Genomic DNA, 11513 nt, shown 5'->3' on the forward strand with positions numbered 1-11513 from the left:
TAAAAATGGCTATTAATTAACTCACTTCAGGAGTGGTTTTATGAAGAACTTTACTAAAGCAAAGTTGTTCAAAATTTTAAATAAATAATCTTTGCTTTTCTTGTCATGATTATGCGGTAACTCCTAGTGGGTGAAAATTGAACTTGAAATTTTCAAATTTAATTTTCTCAAAAACCGCTGCATTTTAGATTTTATTGAAAAGTGAAATGAAGTTACCTAACCTAGGGTAATGAAATGCACTATGTCCCAATTTAGGTTCTGACACTAAAGTCAAAGCACCTTCAAAGGCACTGTGCCTCCAGCTGACAAAAAACATTAAAATATATAATTTCTAGAAAGCTAACTTTAAATTAAGGAATTCAACAATTCATAGCTAACTTATTAAAGGATTTGTAATATGCTTTACACTATACTAGAAAATAAATTTTAACACGATATAATTTACGTCAGAAAAGCTTTATCTTAAGAAATGTGACTATTTACAGCTGACTCTTTATATGAACAAAATGAAAAAAATATGCCCTTTCCTCTTACACATGTGTGTACAGTGTATACACAGTACAACGCTAGGTCCTGTTGAAAACGTAACGAACGTACTGTTGTATTGCTATTTGTTGTTATTTTATTTTTATATAATTTATTTCGAGGTAAACATCAAACAAATTATGAATTTTTGTATTTTAAATGTTTATAATAGATATGAATTACGAATTAAAGATTATAAATCATGTACATTTGAAGTCCGAGATATTATTTTTTTGTTTTAATAGAAACTCAAGAAAAAAATATAATTTTATTAACTTAAATTCATAAAGGGATTTTTATTATTTTACAACGATTGCAATAGATGAAGCATATTTATTATTAATGCACAGATAAAACATAGATGTGAAACAACAATATGAAGGCAGCACTTCATGTGATGGACTTGATTCGAGTAAAAGTTGAAAGAACAGCTCTAGTTAACTCTAATGAAAAAACTAGAAAACTTCAGTTTAATTCAACCAATGAGATTTCATGTATGCTCCGATGCGATTCATTTATTGCCTCAATCAGACATTACCTCTCTTTCTTAGTACCTTTATTATATGTATATATAATAGTTTCTTTTTATTGAATACAGTCAAAGTCTTTTAAGCACAAGTTGGAATTATATGATTTTTTTTGTAAAAAATAGATAAGTATTTTTACATTACTGCCAAAAAAATGAAAAAAAAACAGTTATAAAATGGTAAAATGTGTAATATTCATTTCAATTTGTTTTGCCTTGTTAAAAAATTTGAGGGAGGGTTACACTAGCTATTAAAGGGTTAGATTTTTATATTTCAGTAAAAATTAACATTATGTATTTGATAATTATTTTTTCTCGTATTCATTCGAATCCGGTGGATAGGAACCGGTTCTCATCCATACGAAAAAACTATGTCTAGCATCGTATTATATCCAGCTTTCTACGAATATAGAAATGTACAATCATAAGATTAAAACCAGCTTTTTTTAGCCCGTGCCTACGGCACCTAGGGGCTAAAAAACTGGTTTTAATCTTATAATTGTACATTCTATATCCACGGAAAGCCGTTTATAATACGATGCGAGAAATAACTATTCTCGTATTCATTTGAATCCGGTGGATAGGAACCGGTTCTCATGAATACGAAAAAACTATGTCTAGCATCGTATTATATCTAGTTTTCTACGAATATAGAAATGTACAATCATAAGATTGAAACCAGTTTTTTTAGCCGGTGCCTCCGGCACCTCGGGTCTAAAAAAACTAGTTTTAATCTCATAATTGTACATTCTATATCCGCGGAAAGCCGTTTATAATACGATACGAGAAATAACTATTCTCGTATTCATTTGAATCCGGTGGATAGGAACCGGTTCTCATGAATACGAAAAAAAAACTATGTCAAGCATCGTATTATATCCAGTTTTCTACGAATATAGAAATGTACAATCATAAGATTAAAACCAGTTTTTTTAGCCGGTGCCTCCGGCACCTCGGGGCTAAAAAAACTAGTTTTAATCTTATAATTGTACATTCTATATCCGCGGAAAGCCGTTTACAATAGAAAAGAGCAAATCATAGCTTAAACCCAACCGAAGACTTAAATCGACAATTAAAATTCCCTAAAACCTTCCCGGGATTTATGTGCAGCTTCTCTAAAATGTATAAACCAATAGGTTCAGTGGTTAGTGAATTCTTAATCTACAGACAAAATAAATTCCTACTTTATCAAATAGGATAATCTTTGAATACAGCTTGGATATGATTATTATAAGAATTCACAAGGATCTTGGGATACAACTCTAGCTGGGTATAATTGTGATACAATTATCATCCGTGGCTCAGACACTAAAAAAAAATAAATTGTTTGACTATTAAAGTAAAAGAATAGAGGGGGCAAGGTTGAAAAATTCATGTTCACGGGGTTGGGACCCTGTGCCGACTTTAAATTTGGTCTTTGAATATCAGCCAATAGAGTAGGAAATATTAACAAAAATTATCAGAAAGCAATTTGCGAGCAGAAAAAAAAGGTCCCCATCACTGGAACCAGGTAGTTTTCTGGTATACACATCTATACTATGATTCTAATGTTTAGAGGGTATATTTGGAGACCCCCCCCCCCCTTAAATTAATTATTTTGTTATGGAGGTTGGTATTTTCCGCATTTAGAATCCTAGATCACACAGTTTTTATAAAAAAAAACGTATCTCCAATGCTTATTTTAGGTTGGGTTAAGTAAAAATGAGGAAAGCTCAGCAAAGAGGTACCAAGTACTAAGTACTAAGTAACGGATCCTCGTATGGTTATAGCTTCCACAGGGCCCAGAAATGATTTTTTTTCTCAAAAAGGAACAACAAGAGAAGGGGGTAAATTTTTGTTGTTGAAAGTGAATCTACTTTTTACAATAAGATTGACAATATCAAAATGTAAAACCAATAAATTACAGGAAAGACAGGGAAATTAGGCTGTTTTATACTCTAGTCCACAAAATTTTATATTAACGTTTTCTTATTTGTTGGCTTAACAGCTTTGAGGACTCTTATTGAATTTTGATTGGTTGGTTCATTAAGTTGCGTGTTAAAACGTTTCAACCGCTAATTGTATTCTACATATGGGGTAACTTTGTGTATCATCATTGGGAATGTACTTCAACTTATCGGCCATTGTCTTATCCCTTTAGGTCCCTGAATAAATTACCTGTATCAGTGCAATTTTTGGTTTGTATGAAGTCAGTGACATTCAGGGGAGCTTTGTGCATGTCCTCCATTTCAATCAGAATAACTGGAGGCTTGTTCCTGTGGTTGTACCAGTATCTACACAGAAAACTCGGGTATAGTCCTTTCGTGGAAACGCCTCTTAAGAGGCGTTTCGTCGTATTTTCAAAGTAGCTTTTCCCCTATTTCTATCCCATGCGGGGTGGCTCTAACTCTGCGGGGCAATCACCTAACCTAACCAAAAATAACCTATCAAAAGCTACTATGAAAATACGACATAACGCCCCTTAAGGGACTATTTCCGAAAATTCAACTATTTTGTAACTTGACTAGCTGCTTTGCACCTAGACTCTAGGGGATAAGGGGAAGTGTAAGAAAATAACATGACCACCCATGGCAGTTATAAATGTTCCCCAAAAAAAGCACAACAATATCAGACTTACCGTTCCCGAGGTATTTAGCCTCAGACAAAAAAAACTTACTACTTTATATTATAGTATAGAGGACGTTAATGTAAGCTTGAAGTATTTGTGTAAGTTGTCCACTTGAGAGCTTTTAATTTAAGTCCTGCTTTCTTAACATTTATGAATGCAATAATCTGCGCAGGTTACGGAATTCCCGCCGACAGAAAGCTGAAGCCGCAGTAATTTGCTTAACTTTGACATATTACTGCTGCAACTCAAACAAACCGCAAAGCTTTTTAGGAAGCTGAGCGGCTAGGAGCAAGTATCAGCCACTTTTAGTCACTGCTACCAACTATAATTTTAGCCATCCTTTACCTCCCACTCAGCCTACACCACCTACAGCCGCATCCACTCTTCTAAGCTACAGCTAGCCTACCCCAGGTGAAGCTGCAAAATTTAAAGGTAAGACTACCAACCCATAATTTGAACCGTCATGAGGAAACAAAAACTAACTTTTATCTTGCATATATTGAGAAAATCAAAACTGTAATCTTATTGAAAATTCAACAGTATTTTGAATCAACTATCTTTTTGTCCTGTTTAAAAATTAATTACCTTACTGCACCAATGACATTGAATGAAATCCATCCAGTATACATCTCATTTACCATACTAGAGTCCAGCATACCAGTATCAATAACTAGATAATAATATATAACTAGTATACATCTCATTTACCATACTAGAGTCCAGCATACCAGTATCAATAACTAGATAATAATATATAACTAGTAAACATAATATTAACCATACTAGAGTCCAGCATACCAGTATCAATAACTAGATAATAATATATAACTAGTAAACATAATATTAACCATACTAGAGTCCAGCATACCAGTATCAATAACTAGATAGTAATATCTAACTAGTATACATCATATAAACCATACTAGAGTCCAGCATACCAGTATCAATAACTAGATAATAATATATAACTAGTATACATCATATTAACCATACTAGAGTCTAGCATACCAGTATCAATATCTTGATATAATAATAATAATATCTTCTTTATGGTTTACTTTGACTGTATGTCTTTTCCTTAAGGCTCTTCAAGATGAGGAAAATCTACGGGAGATGTGTAATTTTCTCGATAGCTATTAGATGTAGATGTCGGAAATTTCCCTTGGTTAATGACCTACTACTGTATATCTCACTATATCTGTCAGGGTTTTTGGAAGCAATTTTCTTCGCTTTTTCATTTTAATAATATCTTGACTTTACAAAAAATTTAATTAAATTAAAAATTAAGGGGGGTGGGGTTCGTTTATTTGTTTATTTCTTTATCTCAGGTATAGGCCCGCAGGGTTTAAGGCCTCCGCAGAGGTTAGAATTAAGAAAAATACAATTCCCCCCCCCCCCTTTTTTTTAAATAGGTGGTGGGGGGGGGGGGTGCTCGATAGACAATTTTGAGGAAAAGCACCATTTTACCTTTGTTCATTTTTCTGTTGAGATGAATATATGAGACTGTAATTCTGTATCTTGACCTTCGGTTGCAAGTCTGACCGGGCTTGGCGCTACAAAAATGGAATTATAATTACTTATATCTTGCACCTTATTATCATGTACTCTAAAAAAAGTATAACTTATAGCTGGCTAAAATATGAGGATTTCTATTATGTCGATGTTAATATAATAATAAACGGCTTTCCGCGGATATAGAATGTACAATTATAAGATTAAAACCAGTCTTTTTAGCCGGTGCCTTCGGCACCTCGGGGCTAAAAAAACTAATCTTATGATTGTACATTTTTTTAATCGTAGAAAGCTGGATGTAATTCGGTGCTAGACATAGTTTTTTTCGTATGGATGAGAACCGGTTCCTATCCACCGGACTCGAATGAATACGAGAAAAAAATAAACCACTATTCCAGTTTCGTCTCTCTTGAATGTGGAATGGTATATTACAAAACCGTTTAAGTCTTCATGATATTATTACCAAGAGAGGCCAAAATGAAATGGTAGTTTACAAGAATTATTTCTGCTAAGTTGATATCATTACCAAGAGTGGGGAAAATGCAATCATACATTGCCGTTTTTGAGGGACAAAACCGTAATCGTAGATTATTTTTCTGCTTTTAAAAAATGATTTCAACCTCCTAACGTCACCAATATGACAATGTACGTACCTGACAAAGTCCTCTGTGTTGTTATTATTATGCATAAATATTCTCAGCCTGGCGTCTGGAACTCTAATGGCAGTTGCGGAGCTCAGGTTGCCAAAATTCAGCGGGAAAATGAGAATTTCAGAGCCGGGATGTGGCTTCAGGCTTTCCAGGTTCTGCGTGTTGAGTTCACCTAGTAACAAGATCAAATATCATTGAAAGTAAAATAGAATTTTTTAATCATAGCTTCGAATTCGATCTATTTCTTATCTGTGATAAAAAATGGATCGTGTATAGTTTTAAAGAAACTTTCCACGTAAACGTAAATCAATTATATAGGAACCATCCCTTACTTATTCGCCCAAGCCTTAGACCCCACAGTAAAAAAGAAGAATTCAACCACACCACAGCCGCGCGTCAGCCTCAAATTAATCAAAATTCAATAAATGTCCCAAAAACTGATAAGCCAACGAATAAGAAAACGTTAATATGAAACTTGTTCGAGTGTGAAAAATTATAAGATTAAAACTATTATTTTTATAATTTTCAATTTAAAAATCGTGGGATTTTGTCTGTGATACTATTGATTTTTAGTATGGCTAAAAACCGGTTCTAATCCATCGGATATTAATCGGTTTTGAAGCGACACTGTGAAAAAAACTTACACTGTGGTGTAAATGTGTCAATATTCTCTTCAACTTGTTGTGTCTGGTTGTATGTACCATCCTCCAGTAGGTCTGCAGGTAAGCCAGGGTTGCCAGTTCTAGTCCCGGTACTCATCATCATTGTCAAGATTTTGTTGTTGAGTGGAGATTTCTCACTGAAATTTTTTTAGAATAAGAAAAAAATGCGAGACAATGGATGTATAATATACATGGATATTATATCAGGGGTAAAATTGTCGTTAATTTAGGTTGCTATTTCTCCTGTCATTTATTGGTTAGTTCGTTCATCCAGTAGGAGGAAAGAGGATGGGGTAAAAAAGGTGGAAGGGGGAATCGTTAATTTATCCCGCTACATGTTTTACATTATTTGAGTACATGAAAAACTGGTGCAAGATCCAAGTAATAATAAATCCATTGGAGACTCAGAAACAAAAACTAAAACTGAACGAATATAGATAAAATATTTTTTTTTTATTTAAATTGAGACAAAACAAAAAATCTAAAGAAAGCTATCGTGACTTTGATATTTGCTACACTGGAATTCTAATTACATTCTTCTGTTTTATCTAGAAATAATCTAGAATAAACAAGGATGACACCGTCCATCAACTAACTATCTACAGCTACTAGAATAAACAAGGAAAATTTAAGAATAAAAATAAAATATTTATAGATGCTTTTTAAATAGAAATTATTTTTGGAAAATATATAAAATCGAAACCCATTTATTTAAGACAAAATTATCTGAAATTAACAAATCTTTACTCTTATGACGTTTATTTGATAATATAAGTAAAACATTTTATATCAATTTTAATTTGTTTAAGGTGTTTTTTTCAGAAAACTTAATAGGTGAATTTTTTTATTATAGATACATACACTTTCTGTTTATTATGAACTTTTGGTTACGTCCCTAGCCTCTAGGGGCTCTGCATTCGAAGGGGAGGAGAGGGTACAGAAAAAATTTTAAACCATTCCAAAACTTAATTCTGAAAATAAAATAGCCTAAAAACATCTTAGGACCTCTATGAAGTTGACATAAATGAGAGAACCCAATCGGTTCAGTAGTTATTGTGATCTTAAGCTTCAGACAAAAAAAACTTACTACTTTATATAATAGGACTAGTCGCATTCACCTAAATTCTAGGGGAGGGCGAAGGGGGTCAGGAAAATATTCTACAACCCAAAAATCTTCAGCGAGTACCATTAATTAGGGCTATCAGTTTCCGAGATATTTAGCTTCAGACAAAAAAACCTTATTTTTTATATAACAGGATAAAAGACTTAAGGATAGTGATTAGTAAAGAGTATCTGCGCATCAAATCTAAAAAGCGAACATGTAGACTTGCATAAGCATTACTTTCTTTCCTGTAATTTGCACGTCCTCTAATTTGCAGGCCTATCAGACGACGCTGCCTGTGAACTAGACAAATCCTAATTTTGCTGAAACATTCACCATGCCTTGATCAGACATTATTTTTGGAAAGTCATAGGATTAAAAAGCACATATATTATACATGGTGTTTTTTATCAATAAAACGTATTGACTAATTCAACCCACTTACCCCTGTCAGAAATTATTCATCAATATCTTATTTTCTTCATTGACGTAGGAAGTTTTACATAAAGAAAATATTTCATGGTTTTCAACAAATTATGCCTTAAAAACCGGTTTTTATATAGAGCTTTATTTTTGAAAAGTTAATTGATTAATACCAAATTACAAGGTCATTGTTTCAACAACATAATGTTTAATGCCGATAACTTGCAGTGCATCAATAGAATCGGTATTTAAAGGTCTTTCAAAAATGATAAATACTTAATTTCTTCAGAGTTAAACAAGAATTTTATTTGCACATGTCCAATTTTCGCCGTGTTTTTATTTTTGCCGGATATGTCTTGTTTTGTGCAGCATTTTTATACAATCTTTAATAGTCATTGCGTCGTCGGTTAGTTTGAAATTCTGCAATGAATTCGATTTTTAAATTGATGATTTTTAGATAAGTAATTGGCAATTAGATATAAATAAATTTCATTAAACGTAATTTAATATTATTTTCTATTTTCTACTGTGATTTTAAAGCGAAGCTTTTCTATAATTAGGTACGAGTTAGAAAGCGTAGCAACTCTATAATCATTACCAGAATGTCCGTACGTCCATTTTAAACATGTTGATTTCTTTTTACTTTTTTAACAACAGAATTTTATGTGACCTAATTATCCGATTGGTCTGATTTTTGGTATACTGATTCCTAGGACAACAAAGTACAATATTATAAGCGAAGCAACTCTATAATCAAGTCCTAAAAATTTAAGTATGTCCATAATCATTATACTGTATCAAGCAGTTTTTCAACAAATTTACTTACAATTTTGCTTTGACTCTTATACATTCGCATTCTGATTATTCAGTTCTGACATTATACAAGTGTTAATGTCCGTTTGTCCTTCCATTTCAGAGCTTCGCTTTTATGGATGTTGTCATCCTTGTTTCTACTATGTTTATCTGGAACATTTATTATTTTTACACTATGGCTTCGAAACCGATTGGTATCCAGTGGATTAGTACCGATTCTCAGCAATACTAAAAAATCATGTAAAGCATCGTATTACAGACAGTTTTCCGCAAATATTTAAATACAAATCATAAAATCATTGCCAATAATGGTTTTAATCTTTTAATCATAATTTTTCATTTTAATATCCGCGGAAATCTGTCTATAATACGATACGGTAAATAACTAGGTATAAAAGCACCGCTTCTCTATTTTTTTTCTTTACATTTTGATTCAAATTGACTTTAGCATAACATTTATTAAACTACGTAACCAATAAATGAGTTCTATGTTCACTGTTAGGGAGGCCAGATGAAAAGTTTATTTTAGTGTCAGGTAAAAATTGAATCAGTGAGTAGGTTTAATAACACCCTTTGCTAATTTTAAAATCCACATAAATCTAATTTTTGAAAATTTCAAGTTTAAATTTCATCCCCTAAGAGCTTACACTCATCCATGATAAGAAAAACAAATATTAATCCTTTTCAATTATTTACAACTTTGCTTTAATGAAGTCTTTCATAAAACAACTCTATATATGCTTTAATTTCAGGCTAAATTTCCGTGACCTTAGCAAAGCAACTGATAAAAATGGCCATTGATTAACTCCCTTTAGGAGTGGTTTTATGAAGAACTTTATGAAAGCAAACTTGTTCAAAATTTTAAATAAATAATCTTTGCTTTTCTTGTCATGATTGTTCGGTAACTCCTAGGGGATGAAAATTGAACTTAAAGTTTTCAAATCTAATTTTCTCAAAAATTAGATTTAGCTGGATTTTGAAATTAGCAAACTGATACAATTGCAGTCATTTTTGCCTAACACTAAAATAAACTTTTTTCATCTGGCCTCCCAACAGTGTGTTGGCAGCCTAAATTGACAACAATACCAGTTTTGTTTAGCCGGGCCTTTAGAGCTAACAAAACTGGTTTTAATCCTATAATCTTTCATATTGAAATCCGCGGAAAACTGTATATAATACAATGTGATAAATAACTATTTAAATTGAATTGGTGGAAGACAAAAAATACGCTTTTTCATAAACGCAAAAAAAACCTACTTTGGATGTTTAGCAGTATCGAACAGGTCCACACTTGAATATCCTAAATCCAGCCTGAAGCAATAGACATAATAAATCTAGATGGCCCATCAGATTCCAAAAGTCGTCAATCTTAAAAATAAAAACCTTATTTATGTTTCTTATACATTTTTTTTCAAATAATACCAGCGACTTAATTTTTCGAGGATATAATTTCCCGAAATCTAACTATTTAAGAAATTCAACTGTTCATGACTGACTTATAATACGATACATGTTTTGTCATATGCTTCACATTAAACATGCGGAGAAATTCTAAAACGTTTCAGTTTAACCTAGCAGAGCTTTTTCCTATGAAATGCGACTTTTAATAGCAGACTCATTAAGCGAAATCCTGCCATCTCTCACTAAAATTTGTACACTTTCCAACCAATAGAATACCAGGGCTGTTACTCAACTGTTTTCCTATTGGCTAATTTAGAGAGTGTGCCTCTAGATTATGTCTATTCCTGAAGGTAAACAGTAACAAAACAGTGTAAACTCTAGCGTACATTGTGAATTACTGACATTTACACTAGAAAACCTCCCAAGAGTATGCGATATAAAACACCTGGCACACATATATCCTTTCTTTTAAAAGCGAGTCTTTTCTAAACATGAGATGGTCGTATGATAGGGAGGAACGGATAGTCCTGATCGTATCATTAAGAATTTAATTTTGAAAGCAGCTCTACTCTAGAATCAACACGACGATAGTCTACACTAGTTTCACACTAGCGCCCTCGCCCCTAGCCTCTAGGTGCTTAGCTCCAAGAGGTTTGATATACCTGATTTTTCGACCCCACTATTTTGATTTGTTTTAAAAAGAAAGGATAATTTGTAGGGGGAGGGGGGGGGATGGTGGTGTCCCAACCCTTTAAGAAAATAATTATAAACCTGCCCGGGACCTATGAGAAGCTACCCTGTTAAGGAGAACCCGATCGGTTCAGCGAGATCCTTCGTTACAAACAGACAGACATCGTTCTACTTGGTATTATAGATATTGCTTTGCTCCAATAGGGATGTTAAAATGCCCCCATTCAAAATTTTCAATTGCGAAGGTTTCGACAACCACATTTGTCCAAATATAAAGAAATTTTCCGGGAAGGTCACAGACGCCAGTCATTAGAAACGTTAATCTATATTTAAACAAGGATGACAACAAACAAAATATAAATTTTGATAAAACTAACGGAAATTTGTAGTAAAACTTCAAATACAGATTACTGTTTAAAGACATACTGACATCTTCAGGACTTAATTATAGAGATGCTTAACTTAAAATATTTTAACTTGTTGCAATAGGAAGGATAATTGTACCACATAAAAAATTGTTGTTGAAAAAGTTAAAACTCCACGTGTTTTAAATGGACGTACAGACCGTCAGGTAACGATTATAAAGTAGCTACGCTTTCTA

At 32.8% G+C, this 11513-nt stretch overlaps 1 protein-coding gene across 1 annotated transcript; it reads right to left on the bottom strand.

Annotated features, from left to right (window-relative positions):
- Positions 1-1779: 1779 nt before the first annotated feature.
- LOC145316362 (uncharacterized) lies at positions 1780-10643 on the bottom strand. Its single transcript, XM_080156805.1, has 8 exons — positions 10566-10643; positions 10079-10131; positions 6466-6620; positions 5825-5993; positions 5127-5212; positions 4245-4329; positions 3209-3324; positions 1780-2359 (listed from the first exon to the last, which is right to left on the bottom strand). Exons 1-8 carry the CDS (start codon positions 10608-10610, stop codon positions 2280-2282), a joined length of 789 nt encoding a protein of 262 aa, XP_080012931.1. The 5' UTR covers positions 10611-10643; the 3' UTR covers positions 1780-2279.
- Between the last annotated feature and the right edge of the window lie 870 nt (positions 10644-11513).

Source organism: Acartia tonsa, chromosome 4 (genome assembly GCF_053477335.1).
Source record: "Acartia tonsa isolate MP-2025a chromosome 4, ASM5347733v1, whole genome shotgun sequence".
NCBI lineage: Eukaryota > Metazoa > Arthropoda > Copepoda > Calanoida > Acartiidae > Acartia > Acartia tonsa.